Source organism: Oryza glaberrima, chromosome 4 (assembly GCF_000147395.1).
Source record: "Oryza glaberrima chromosome 4, OglaRS2, whole genome shotgun sequence".
In the NCBI taxonomy this organism is placed as follows: Eukaryota; Viridiplantae; Streptophyta; class Magnoliopsida; order Poales; family Poaceae; genus Oryza; species Oryza glaberrima.
In genome coordinates this window covers 30,564,395-30,578,250 of record NC_068329.1, presented here as the reverse complement: position 1 = coordinate 30,578,250, position 13,856 = coordinate 30,564,395, and the positions used below count along the sequence as shown (strand labels likewise).

The 13,856-nt window shown below is 43.0% G+C and overlaps 2 protein-coding genes across 4 annotated transcripts; both read left to right on the top strand.

The window, feature by feature from the left end:
- The first annotated feature begins 5,369 nt into the window (after window positions 1-5,369).
- Window positions 5,370-9,096, top strand: LOC127769809 (pentatricopeptide repeat-containing protein At1g62670, mitochondrial-like). 3 transcript variants are annotated; one of them, XM_052295467.1, is made up of 3 exons: window positions 5,370-7,703; window positions 7,831-7,952; window positions 8,079-9,096. In XM_052295467.1, the coding sequence occupies exon 1, from the start codon at window positions 5,435-5,437 to the stop codon at window positions 7,055-7,057; it is 1,623 nt and encodes a 540-aa protein (XP_052151427.1). In that variant the 5' UTR covers window positions 5,370-5,434; the 3' UTR covers window positions 7,058-7,703; window positions 7,831-7,952; window positions 8,079-9,096. The 3 variants fall into 3 exon arrangements, with proteins under 3 accessions (XP_052151427.1, XP_052151426.1, XP_052151425.1); XM_052295466.1 differs by having other exon boundaries at window positions 5,370-7,952; window positions 8,079-8,191; window positions 8,525-9,096; XM_052295465.1 differs by having other exon boundaries at window positions 5,370-8,191; window positions 8,525-9,096.
- A 293-nt stretch (window positions 9,097-9,389) lies between these two features.
- On the top strand, window positions 9,390-13,732 carry LOC127770469 (dolichyl-diphosphooligosaccharide--protein glycosyltransferase subunit STT3B). The gene is made up of 6 exons (XM_052296199.1): window positions 9,390-10,394; window positions 11,156-11,689; window positions 12,072-12,526; window positions 12,657-12,779; window positions 12,896-12,955; window positions 13,173-13,732. Exons 1-6 carry the CDS (start codon window positions 9,531-9,533, stop codon window positions 13,300-13,302), a joined length of 2,166 nt encoding a protein of 721 aa, XP_052152159.1. The 5' UTR covers window positions 9,390-9,530; the 3' UTR covers window positions 13,303-13,732.
- The last annotated feature ends 124 nt before the right edge of the window (window positions 13,733-13,856 follow it).

The following is a 13,856-nucleotide window of genomic DNA, read 5'->3' as shown; positions in this document are numbered from 1 at the left end:
TCTTAACTTTTTTATTGAATAGAATATTTGATTCTGTCTTTTGCGCATATGAGCATACCTAAAACTTTGGTTCAGATTGAAGTTAAGTCATGATTGTAGTGTATTCACAAAGGGGGGAACTTCTAAACAACCAAAGTTCTTTTTTTTTTAGGCTAGTGAACACCTATGTTGCAGGGATACGTGATACTGGTACGGGGATACGGATACGGCGATACGGGGATACGGAAATTTTCAAAAACACTAATACGTCGATACGGCGAGTATATATATATATATATATATATTGTAAAAATAGATTATACTTTTCAAAGACCAAACATTTCTATACTTTTCAAATATGCCTAAGTAGTATCTGAATATGAAAGCATTGACTATTTAATCATGAATTATACTGTGGTTGAACAATGAAGTACGTTTTACTTGGTAACCTGGCTTCATTTCATAATAAAATCACCATAAGTTCCACAAGAAGAATAGCTGAGTCCGTGTTGAAGGCTGCAAGCTAGCGTCATGACCTTGCTGATCAGACCAGATTAGATATAGCTCAGAATAACAGATCAGATGCAAAATATAATCATGCATCATATTTCAATCGAATATTCACAGGTAGATTAAAACTAAAAAGGTGGACAGTAACACCAGTCAGCATGGAGAAATTAAAAGATGAGAGAATTTAGGGTTAAATAGTTATGGGCCTATAATGGGCTTCCTACATACATATACATATTCAAATTCGACATATACACAATAGAAACACAACTTACAAATATAAATCAAATTAAGATATATTATTTTTTCTACCTTTATAAATCAAATTTAAATTTATATGTTTATAGATCGAAATATCACAAGTTAATCTATATTTCCATTTTTAAAGATTTTTTATGACTTTATAGTTGACATGCATCAAACGAGTCTACGTCCAATTCGGTAAAAAGGAAAAAAATGTTTATCTAGTCTATTTGAAAAAAAATCTTAAAATTGTCGGACTGATTAAAAATATCAAATGTGTCATTCCTTCTTTCTATAGAAAGCTAATACCCACCAAACACTTAAAGCTCAACATACAAGCATAGTATTTATTATCACTCCTAAAAACCTACATATTGCACAAGTATGTCACATCAACCCATTAGTACACAAAACACAACATACAAGCATATAATAGTTATATCTACTATTTATTTCATTCTAAAACTAAACATACACATGCTAAATCATCATTCTCAAATCATTTTCATAATATTTCAATCCAAATCATTTCATCATTTCTCCAATATCTAATATATATCCGGCCGCAACAAAGCACGGGACATCATTTAGTATACAAAATATGCAATGCCATTTATGCTGTTAATAAATCCTAACGGAGTCACCCGACTTAAAGTTTGTTCTTGCCAAAAGAAAAAGGCCAGACATCTATCTCTATCGTCCGAGCAAGAGATATCTAATCCATCCTTTGTAGACTTGGCACATCATATACTATAAATCTGGACATCTCTTCATCTAGATTTATAGTGTTAAGCTATATTACATCCTTATTTTAGGAAGAAAGACAGAAATAAACTATTTCTGGTCACTCAATTGTTTCAAACAGTGTTTAAAAAACTGTAGCAGGTGCGACTTAATTATATCTATCTATCTATCCTACTCTCTCTGTCAAAAAAAACCAATCTAATATGAAAATACGACATTATCCTAACACCACAAAATATAAAGCCAAGAAGAGACTATTTCTTGTCAATCAACCTTTTCAAACGGTCAGTCCACGTCCACTCTTCAATCTCCCTCACATGTAGCAAGCGCAACTATTTCTATCTATCTATCTATCTATCTATCTATCTACCCTTTCCTGTCCGTACCAAAATAAACTAATATATAGTATCTTCCGTTATAAAATAAACTAATATAGTATGGGATATTCACGAATTATTAAGTATGTGCGACTACTGTTGATAAATTATACTTCATCCGTCTTAAAATAAACAAATCTAATTATATCTCGTATTATGTTGATTTATTTTTAGAGCGGAGGGACTAGAGTTCGTCTAACGATAGTCGTACATACTTCATACTTCATGAAACAGTCAAAATAGAGATGACAACAGGGAATTCACCTTCGGGGGTAACATTTTCATATCCTGATAAATTCATCCCAAGTTAAAAATCACTTTCTAAAATGAGTAATATAAATTATTAAAAGTCTAAAAGAAATCTCAAACACTAAAATACGTGCAAGAAAAATTCGAAAGTGGCTTGGAGTATTTTTATTAAATCCTCCATGCTCTAAATGGGTCCCTAAATTTTTTACTTGAATTTTCAAAGCACCAGAAATAATTTTAAAACAACAAAAACCAAATTTAGAGTTAATTAAAATGAAAAATTTAAAAATAAATCTCTCCTTGTCCTTGTGCCGCTTCCGATCCTAAGGCCATTTTTCCTTGGAATAAGTTCACTTCATGACCCTCAAAAGTGATCGAAATCTAAACCATAACCCTAAACTACAAAACGAGATACCTCGACCCCCAAACTTCTAAAACCAGTACAATTTGACTCCCGGAACGGTTTTGGGAGGCGGTTTTGCTGACGTGGCGCCACGTGGCGCCTACGTGGCAATATTGACCGAGTCTTTGTTACACGTGGCGTTGACGTGGCACCTACGTGGCGGTAGAAATAAAAATATGCGTGGGACCCATTAGTCATTCACACAAAAAGAAATGTGGGCCCACTGACATGTGGGGCCCACATGTCAGACCTTCTTCCTCCTCCCTCTCTCCCTTCTCTCTCTTTCTCTCCCCTTCTTCCCCTTCGGCCGGTGGCGTGCGGGGACAGCGAGAGAGAGCGGCGTCGGCATCCGGCGGCGGCGGTGCGGGAGAGGAGGTGGATGAGGAGGCAGTAGGTGCGGAGGGAGTGGGGGGTCGACGACGATGGCGACGAGAAGGCGGCCCAGTAGAGGAACTCACGGGGGAGGCGGCCATGCGCTAAGGCGTCGTGGCGGCGGCGACGACGATAGCACACGGGGGAGGCGCTCGCCGGCCGTCCGCGCGCGGGGTGGGGCTCGCCGGCCGTCCGCCTGCGGGTGAGGGGCTCGCCGGCCGTCCGCGCGCGGGGGAGTGGCTCGTTGGCCGTCCGCCCGCGGGGGAGGGGCTCGCCAGCTGTCTGCGCGCGGGGGAGGGGCTGGAGCTCGCCGGTGGTAGGGAGCGGCGGCGGTGGCAATGGGAGCGGCGGCGAAGGGGAATAAGGGAAGAGAAAGAGAGAGAAGGGAGTGAGGGAGGAGGAAGGAGGACTGACATGTGGGCCCCACATGCCAGTGGGCCCACATTTTTTTTTTGTGTGAATGACTAATGGGTCCTACGCATATTTTTTATTTCTACTGCCACGTAGGTGCCACGTCAACGCCACGTGTAACAAAGACTCGGTCAATATTGCCACGTAGGCGCCACGTGGCGCCACATCAGCAAAACCCGCTCAGGGAGTCACATTACACCGGTTTTAGAAGTTTGGGGGTCGAGATATCTGGTTTTGTAGTTTAGGGTCAAGGTTTAGATTTCGATCACATTTGAGGGTCATGGAGTGAACTTATTCCTTATACTGGGCGCCGTATCGAGGGAAGTATCGACCATGTATCGATGCCGTATCGCTCATTTTTTTTATATTTTGTTTGGCTAACAAATCAGTGATACTTCTCCGATACCGTATCGCTCGCGTATCCCACGTATTGCCGTATCGGATACGTATCCCATACGGGAACGGCGGCAAACTGCCGTATCGGTGCATCACAGGTGAACACTCAAAGGCAACCCTTTGGGTCACATGAATTTCAGAAACAATATTATTGCCTTGATCCATGTACTAACTCCACGTTTTAATGCATGCAATATTTCTTTTTCCCCATTAGATGTGGATGCTGAACTGCCGGCATCAACCGTATCGCGAAGAGGATGGTGAGCTAAGGATTGTTGGTCCTCCACACCAGCACGCTCATCTCAAACGCGTTCGCATCAGTGGTTTCTTTGGCCACAAAGACCAGGTGGAGCTAGCACTTCACATCCTTCGCAGCTCCATGGCCCTCGAGCAGATGGTGATCACCCCAAAGCTAGAGATTGGCAACGATCTGGCGTTTTCAGACCCTTGTGCTGATGAGTACGAGAAGAAGCATTACGTGAATGGCCATCGAGTCGCCACTGAATTTGTTTGCAAGCCAGACCATCGCAATGTTGTCACTGTGGAACGGGTGGTGCCAGAGCCTGCCGACGGCGAGGTGGAGCGAAAACGGAGAAGGGTAAATTAGACTTTTGTCTAGAATGTTAAATTTGTTAGATGTGCTCATTTTTAGTTTTTACTGGTAGTATCAAACAAATGCAACTGGTAAAAAGATGAAGATTAGTTCTACCTCCGTTCTAAATATAAAATACTATAAGGAGTTCTCGTTATGTGTTATGTCACTACAGAAATTGTGATTTGTAGTGAGTGTGTGGCACTTTTTATGGCACTGTTCTTCTTTTTTGGAATAATGACTCAATAGGTTGATAATTATTTGAAGACACCAACAAATGAGTTAGTAAATACTATAAAGTTAAAAATAAATTTAAAGTGATATTATAAAAATAATAAAATATCTTTCTTCGTCCTGCATTAGTTGCCGTTTTATGTTATTTAAAAAACTAAGGTTTAGTAAAAATGACTACAATGTCTTCTATTAAATGATATATGATTGAGAATGAGAGGATAATTAGACTTGGAATGTGTATGGTGTCTTGATTAATGTGATTTAAATTATACTTGGTCTTGATATATAAACATATATGATGATCAATTTGAGAAGAAGGGAGTACTTGAAGGTGATAAGCTTTTTAAGATAAGTTTTGAATTAAAACAATGACTATTTTAGAACGAAGGGAGTATAAAGGTCCCGTTCATTTCTCCAATAAGAGTTTGATGCAGATAAAGATTTTTGTGGCACGCTTTTTAAATTGCTAAACGGTGTGTTTCGTACGAAAACTTTCTATATGAAAGTTGCTCTAAAATATCATATTAATCTACTCCCTCCGTTTTAGCATTTCCCGTATTCATATTGATGTTAATGAATCTAAACATATATAATATCTAGATTCATTAACATGAATATAAATATGAAAAATGCTAGAATACCTTGCATTGTGAAACGGAGGAAGTATTTTTCAAGTTTACAATAATTAAAACTAATCATACGTTAGTACTACTTTATTTTTTACTTTTTAAAAAAACTTAATCTTCATCTTAAAAAGAAAAAGAACACCACCAAAGTTTGTTTAAAGGTTCGAAACTCAGGAAACATATGCCTCTTTCGTAATCCATGGCCGTTTGATGCAGATCTCGCTTGGCAAAGCAAATCTCCAAATTACTTCACCTTCACTATTATGCCTTTGCAAACTGCAACCTCCGCTAATCATTCATGACGGCCGGCGCATGGCCGGCCGCCGCCGCCGCCGCCACCTCCGCGCCATTGTCCGCCGCGGTGCGCGCGGCCATGCGCACGCTCGGCCACCTCCTTTCCCGTCCCCAACCCGCCGCCGCCGCCGCCGCCGCCTTCTCCTCCTCTCCCCACACCCTCCACGACTACAACCGCCTCCTGGATGCCTTCGCCCGCGACGGCGACGGCGACGCGGCGCTGCGGGTGCTCCGCCGCATGCGCCACTCCTCCCCGGCGTGCGCGCCCACGGCCGCCTCCTACACCTCCGCCATGTCGGCGCTCGCCAAGGCCGGCCGCCCCGCCGACGCCGCGGCCCTCTTCGACGACATGCTCGCCAACGGCGTCGCCCCCGACCGGTGCGCCTTCTCCTTCCTCCTCCACGTCTACTCCTCCCACCTCCACCTCCCGTCGGCCGCGCACTCCGTCCTCGTCTGGATGTCCCGCCTCGGCCTTCCCCCGACTCCCATCGACTACGCGGACCTCGTCTTCTCCTTCTGCCGCGCGGGCCGCCTCCCGGACGCGCTCCAGCTGCTCGACGAAATGCGCGCCCTCAATTACCCGCTCACCCTGCACAGCTACACACCGATCCTCCAGGTGTACTGTGCCAATGCTGATATGCAGTCGGCTGATGCGCTCATCAGCTCCATGCGCTCCACTGGATGCCACCCCGATGTCGTATTTTACAACATCTACGTAAATGGGTTATGTAAGGTTGGGGATTTTGATGCTGTCCAGAGGACCATTGATGAGAGTGGCCGGAATGGGTGGGTGCCAGATGCAGTTACATACAGCACCTACATTGCTGGGCTTTGCTGGTTCGGGTATGTCGAAGAGGCACTCCGGCAGCTGGAAATCATGGTAACGATGGGGTTACAGCCGACAGTAGTTGGTCTGAACATACTGCTCGACTATGTTGCCCAGGACCTTGATATGTGGGCAGGCAAGGAGGTGCTGGAACGATGCCAGGAGCTTGGCTTTGTGGTAGATGTCGTGACATACAATACGGTCATGGATCATTTCTGCAAGAAGAGGAAATGGCTGCGTGTTCTAAAACTGTTCACAGATCTTCTCAAGAAGCCCATAACACCCAATGTGCAAACGTGCAACATTTTTATTTCATGCTTGTGCCGAGCTGGAAAGTTTCAGTTTGCCAAGTTTGTGTTCAGCAGCAAGGGGTTCATGGCAGACACTGTGACTTGTAACATTCTAATTCATGCATTCTATGAGGCCGGGAAGGAGGATGAGCTTGGTTTTCTGTTCGCTGATGTGAATGCGGGTAAAATTGCCCCAGATACGATCACATACAATACGCTGGTTGATTGCCTCTTTAGGTCAGGGAGGAGAGCCGAGGCTGTCAATTTGATCAGACATATTGATGATGGCTATCCTGTTGAGCCTGTTGCACGCTTGGCGTATTGGTTGGTTAGGAGTGGAAATGTTCGTGAGGCATTGAGGTTGTTTGATGATATGCTAGAAAAAGGATTGTTATTAGATAGTAGGATTTTTGCTAATGTCATCAAGGCATTCTGCAGAAAGGGTCCAGGGGAATGCACAGAAATGCTGCAGCTGTGTTCTGTATTAGATAGGATGCTTGGAATTGGGTGATCCTTCTGTTTAATGTGTTTATAACTTGGAAGTGCTTGATTGGAGTTAAGGAAAAAAAAGGGACAACTTGAGAGTGCTCATAGGTCTGCCAATTCTTTTTCACTACTTTACATGGTAGTGGCATTGTTTTTGGACATGTACTATCAGTGAATAGCCAATGAAGGTAAAATTCCTGTTGCTTTTGTCATGCAAATTTTCATTAATCTACTCTGCTGATATAATCTGTCAGCCAACACTTGTAAAGTACTTGCTGTAAAAGCCCCGGTGTTATAATTTTTTTGATAAAGCATATCTGGAATAAATACCCACTTGCATGGCATTCTTTTTCTTCCTTCATAAATGTGGGATCATGTGCTTGTGATCCTGTCCAATGCTTGTCTTATGGTGTTACTTTGACAGTCTTCAGAGTTGTGGGAGCAGATAAATAGCTTGCTCCTAGAACTTCATATAGGGTAATCCAGGAGGTCAGTACCTCCAGTAAAAAGCATTGGCTCTTGTAGTCTTGTTGGTGCTCCAATGAATATGTTCTGACCATGCAATCCTTGTGATCCAACGCAAAAATGATAATTGTGTTTATTTTTTAGGAACAGCTGGTTTCACTAATTATCAGAGGAAGTGTTAGTCATGAAACGTGCTTCTAGTCCTGGTTTGTTGCATTCTCATTATCTTCCCCCCATCTTGTCTAGCACTTGCATTATACATGCTCCTTTAAGAAACCACTCGCTTGACCTGATTTAGCAAACTGCAAGCGCTGAAGACTAATTCATTTGCAGTTAGATGCAATCCCGGATAATCATGGATGTTCCACCTGATGATCCTTATAGGCAAGGTCTGATTTGGTAGAGCTAGTCCTAACAAAAAAGCAAGAGATCTCCGTGTTTATGAATTAAATCAGGTAGTGTTCTACTAATACTTACTTTTATCTGTTTTTTCCCATCATGGAGGAAATACTGACTTGGCTGTTACTTAATTCATGGCATAATTATATAGCTCAATTCTTTCTGTTGTCCTGCTACTGCAGAGTAGGCGATACTTCCTCCTTGGTATAAATGCTACATCAACTTTAAGTCACAAGGAAAGCTTTTTCTTGATCAAGGATTGACACTAAAACTCTAGTACTATTTTGCTTCAAAGGTATTAATGATTGATTTTTCAGGTATATTATAAGAATATACAATTATCTTTTTAAAAGTGAATATACAATGAAACTTAACTCTGCTAATAACGATGAATTAACTACTCCATTTAGTATGGCCGAAATAAAACATGATGCCTTTTAGATAGAACTAATCAATTAAATAAGGCTGCTAGGCTATGGGTTTCGAATTGAATTTTATCCAGTGTTCTGGTCTTCTGGGATATCATCTGTCAAGAGTTATATATGCTCTCCTTGTTGACTTTATATGGTTTGGGTGTCAGTTGTACAAATCTTACGTGTTATGTGTGCTGTTGTGAATAACTGAACAGTTGGGCTGGTTCGCTGTAAGGAAGATCTCCAGGCCAGCGTGGAGCTACTTCAACAGACACCAGTGTGTCACTGAAGGCCGATAGCGTCTTTGTATGGATGACAGAGGGATAGTCATAGAGAGTTGTCAGTGTTGATGGACCTCTGAAGTTCTGATTATCTGTCATCATGTAGAAAGATAGTGTTTTGGTTTTAAACATCATCTGTTCTATCTTTTTGTTGGTTATCTTGTGTTTTGCGTTTTGGTTATCAAATTTAGCAGCAGATCTACCAGCTTTAGTTTCAGGTTCTGGATCGAGGTAATAACAAACCATCAGGGCTTGGATTCTCAGCCATGTTGTTCCTACTTGTATTCCGTGAAGCTGTGGGCAGAATGTACTTCCAGTTAATGGACTTCACCAATGTGAGCCTGATTCATGGGATGAATCTACTGAAGATTAGATAAAGACAAGTACGGGTCGTTGGGGGATTGTAATTCAGAAAATAACTGAACTTGCAAGAAACCTCAATGGATAATTTGCATTGTGGTTGTATCAAAACTAGCTGGGAATTCCGTGTACTCACATTGTTTGTATCTTCAGTACCTTGCCATCTCAAGTGTCTTTTTTTTTTTTCAGGATCTGTTTTTTGGAGAGATTTGATGTTGTTCTTGAAAAAATTAGATACAGTAAAAATCTACTGATAGCAGCGAGCCGCGAGCGACGTGTCTCCCGCCCTCTCCAGCCAATGGCCTGCGGCGATTCAAGTGGGACCCAGTTTCCAGCGTCACAGAGGCGCCTACGTGGGGGCTCCCACGTCAGCACTTGCATGGCCCACATGTCAGTGTAACCATCGCGTCGTCATCCCCGTGCGCTTGACTCTGCTCTCGTCTTCCTCCTCCTCGATCTCCCAGATCCAAACCGAACCCAACCAAGCGGCCGCGGCGCTCTAAAACCTCTCCCGCTCCACGCGCGGGGCGCATGAAACCCTAGCGAGAGGCGCCAGATCTCCCGCATCCGGATCGCCGCCATGGCCGCCGCCACCGCGCTGGACTCGCTGCCGGCGCCGCTCCGGTCGCTGCGGCTGAAGACGAAGCAGCAGGAGCTCCTGCTCCGGGTCTCGGCGCTGGCGCTCATCTACGTGCTCGCGTTCGTCGTCCGCCTCTTCTCCGTGCTCCGCTACGAGTCCATGATCCACGAGTTCGATCCCTACTTCAACTACCGCACCACGCTCTTCCTCTCCGACCATGGATTCAGCGAGTTCTGGAACTGGTTCGATTTCGAGAGCTGGTACCCGCTCGGCCGCGTCGTCGGCGGCACCCTCTTCCCGGGCCTCATGGTCACCGCCGCGCTGCTCCACCGCCTCCTCCGCGCGCTCTCCCTCGCCGTCCACATCCGCGAGGTCTGCGTCCTCACCGCTCCCTTCTTCGCCGCCAACACCACGCTCGTCGCCTACGCCTTCGGCCGCGAGATCTGGGACTCCGGCGCGGGCCTCGTCGCCGCCGCGCTCATCGCCGTCTGCCCCGGCTACATCTCCCGCTCCGTCGCGGGCTCCTACGACAACGAGGGCGTCGCCATCTTCGCGCTGCTGCTCACCTTCTACCTCTTCGTGCGCGCCGTCAACACGGGATCTCTCGCATGGTCGCTCGCCTCGGCGTTCGGCTACTTCTACATGGTCTCCGCGTGGGGAGGCTATGTCTTCATCATCAATCTGTTGCCGCTCTACGTGCTCGTGCTGCTCGTCACGGGGAGGTACTCGCAGAGGCTCTACGTGGCCTACAATTCCACGTATGTGCTTGGAATGCTACTTGCGATGCAGATCCGGTTCGTTGGGTTCCAACACGTCCAGTCTGGGGAGCACATGGCCGCTATGGGAGTATTCTTCCTTTTGCAGGTATTTCTTACACATATTGTTATGAAATGATGTAACAATTCATCCGTAGCGATGAAAGTGCCTTCTAAGATTAGTAGCTAGTTACAGCTCTGGTTTATTAGATGGCTAGTTTAGTAAATTAGCAACAGTTGACATAAAAAGGTATGATTCAGATGAAAAGTCCCGCCACTTTAGGAAATTTGCACCACCCATCTTAATTGTCCTGGAAATGAGTTAGGATTATTTGTAACTGAGAAAGGGCGAAACACTTAATTGAAGGCAACCCGATCTTGGTTTGTAGGCAAACTATGGAGTAAATTGGACAGGTAATTTTGTAGAACAGTTAAGATCAAATGACTTGTTAGTACTTATTGTTAGTTTCATATAACCCAGATGATTAGATGGAACATTGGCATTTGTGTCAGATTGCTGCTACTCTCATTTTGCCTCTTCAGATAGATCATGTTTACTGGGTAGACATGTTATGGAACTGTGAATTCTTGTATGTTTGCAGTGTGATTGGTGGCCCATTTATGCCTGGCTGTAAAATGTTAGATGCTATACTCTTTACTCTTGAATATGTCCCACAGCCAACATAACTCAATGTCGTTATTGTGTTTGTTGTGTGTATATATCAAACATAGCGTACCTTTGTTATTTGTTAATATGAATGCTTTGACAATTATCTATTCTATTATGAGGTACTTTGTGTACTTTGTATAGATAGAGCAGTATAGCACATGTATAAGAGAGCTATCATAAACCATTTCCTCATTTTGCAGGTTTTCTTTTTCTTGGACTGGGTGAAGTACCTGCTGAATGATGCCAAACTATTCAAGTCATTCCTGAGAATCACCCTGACATGTGTGATAACTGTTGGCACCCTAGCTCTTGGAATTGGTACCGCGTCAGGTTACATCTCCCCTTGGACAGGGCGGTTTTACTCCCTGCTTGATCCAACCTATGCAAAGGACCATATACCAATCATTGCATCAGTATCTGAGCATCAACCAACAGCGTGGTCTTCGTTCATGTTTGATTTCCACATCCTTCTTTTCCTGTTCCCAGCAGGCCTCTACTTCTGTTTCAAGCGCTTGTCAGATGCCACAATATTTATAGTTATGTATGGCCTCACGAGTATGTACTTTGCTGGTGTGATGGTTCGGTTAATTCTTGTTGCAGCGCCAGCTGTTTGCCTTATTAGTGCCATTGCAGCATCAGCTACAATAAAAAATCTGACTACCTTGATTCGGACAAAAAGCAAAAGTCCACAAACTGTCTCTGGAAAATCATCTGGCTCAAAGGCAGCTGCAAAGGTATTCCCTTTTTTTTTTTTGTCTATGCTTGCTTGCATGCTTTATATTTTGTATATGGATAGTTGAAATAAATAAATTTGATGGAGCTTGAAATCTGAAACATACTTAGATAAAATCAAGTGGTACAATTGAAATCCTTTGTTTCCGCCAATCAATACCCTCCAGAGTATTGTGCCATTTGAAATGCTGGATTGCAATTTTCCAGTTTACCATGTGCATGGCTGATAAGAATATAAAGGATTTGCGCCTTTTCTCTGACAATTCTAATTCCAGTAGGTTCAATTGCACATAATTTTGTGGTTTTCAGTTTGCTTGTATCAATTATTTTAAGTTTCTGGTTTTCACATCACTCAGAAGCTGACTTGGTTTCTTGTGTAAACAGGGTGCAGTTGATCAATCCTTGCCTTTCCAGCAGAATGTGGCCATTGCTTTACTTCTGGGTGCTTTCTACTTGCTTAGTAGATATGCTGTACACTGCACTTGGGTGACATCTGAAGCTTACTCTTCTCCTTCCATTGTTCTGGCCGCAAGGGGTCATAATGGAGGCAGGGTCATATTTGATGATTATCGTGAAGCGTATTATTGGCTTCGTCAGAACACTCCTTCTGATGCAAAGATTATGTCATGGTGGGATTATGGATACCAAATCACAGCTATGGGGAACAGAACTGTTATTGTTGATAACAACACATGGAATAATACACATATAGCTACAGTTGGGCGTGCAATGTCATCCTATGAAGATGAAGCGTATGAGATAATGCAGTCACTGGATGTGAATTATGTGCTTGTCGTATTTGGTGGTGTTACTGGTTATTCTTCAGATGACATTAACAAGTAAGTTTATCCACTGAATCTAGAGCAAATTTTAATAAATCGATGTTATTGGTTTTATTTGAATTAGTATTGAACATTTTTTTAAAAACTGAACTACAAAATGGATTCTTACTTAGCTGCTTATTTCCAGGTTCTTATGGATGGTGCGCATTGGTGGTGGAGTTTTTCCTGTAATCAAAGAGCCTGATTACCTTGTTAATGGGGAGTATCGTGTCGACAAGGGGGCAGCACCAAAAATGTTGAATTGCTTAATGTAAGTATGAAACACACTAATGAGACTTATTTGTCAACACATGTACTATTTTGTTATTTATCCGTGTTACTTCTATCCTTCCATCACCTCTAATTGTTTCCTCTCTTGTTTGACAGGTACAAGCTTTGTTATTACCGTTTTGGAGAACTGACCACAGAATATGGAAAACCTCCAGGGTATGGCACATCCTTGCCATTGTTATTGCTTTTTCTTCATTGATTTATTTAAATAGATATTACATTGTACTCTGTATTATATTTTGGTTATGAATGGTTTCCCTAATAAGCCAGGCACCATAATTTGCTGGTTGTAGCTTGCATTGTCCTATTTGTATAACAAGCCTGTTTTTGATATGGTAATGGATGCTAGCTCTGCTATTTATTTTGTATGTAGATACGATCGAGTACGAGGAGTGGAGATTGGCAACAAAGACATTAAGCTTGAGTACTTGGAGGAGGCATTCACAACTTCGAACTGGATAGTGCGCATATACAAGGTCAAACCCCCGAAGAATAGGTCTTGAGGAGAGGAATCATCTCTTGGTTAGTATCTGGTGCTATTACCTTGAGGTACATTGTGTCAAGTCAAAACGTATTGGAGTTCCTACAGGAGACGGGCAATTGATTTGAAAATCTGCATCAGCTGCCCCCAAGTGCGATCTTTTGTTTTGGTGAGACTGACGGAAGTAGACCATAGGTCAGTTTGAAGTAAAGATCATCCGTCTTCCCCTATATCATTTTGTTAGATGTAATCAGGTGCCATTCAGAACTAGCAATTGCGACGACCGAGTACTTTTTGATTGCTGAGCATGGTATGACAGTACTCCAGATGTTTTTGTAAGCACAACAGCTTATTTGCGTAGTAACTTTAGATCGGGTTACACGGGACACTTGCAATTTTCTGGTGTTGAAGACAACAATGAATAACTTAACTGTGGTTGCTCTGTTTTCCTCTGTGAGCTCTCATCATCTTGTGGCAATCGCAGTAGTCGTTTTTATGTTAATAAATGATGCCTATAAACTTGCATCATCTCATTAGTTAGTACTCAGTACTCGCTGCCTCAGAAAAAACAGCAGT

Coding starts and splice junctions, on each gene's coding strand:
- LOC127769809 (XM_052295467.1), top strand. CDS start 5,435: ATGACGGCCGGCGCATGGCCGGCCGCCGCCGCCGCCGCCACCTCCGCG.
- LOC127770469 (XM_052296199.1), top strand. CDS start 9,531: ATGGCCGCCGCCACCGCGCTGGACTCGCTGCCGGCGCCGCTCCGGTCG. Junction 12,527..12,656: donor TCTTCAGATGACATTAACAA/GTAAGTTTATCC, acceptor GCTTATTTCCAG/GTTCTTATGGATGGTGCGCA. Junction 12,780..12,895: donor AAAATGTTGAATTGCTTAAT/GTAAGTATGAAA, acceptor CTTGTTTGACAG/GTACAAGCTTTGTTATTACC.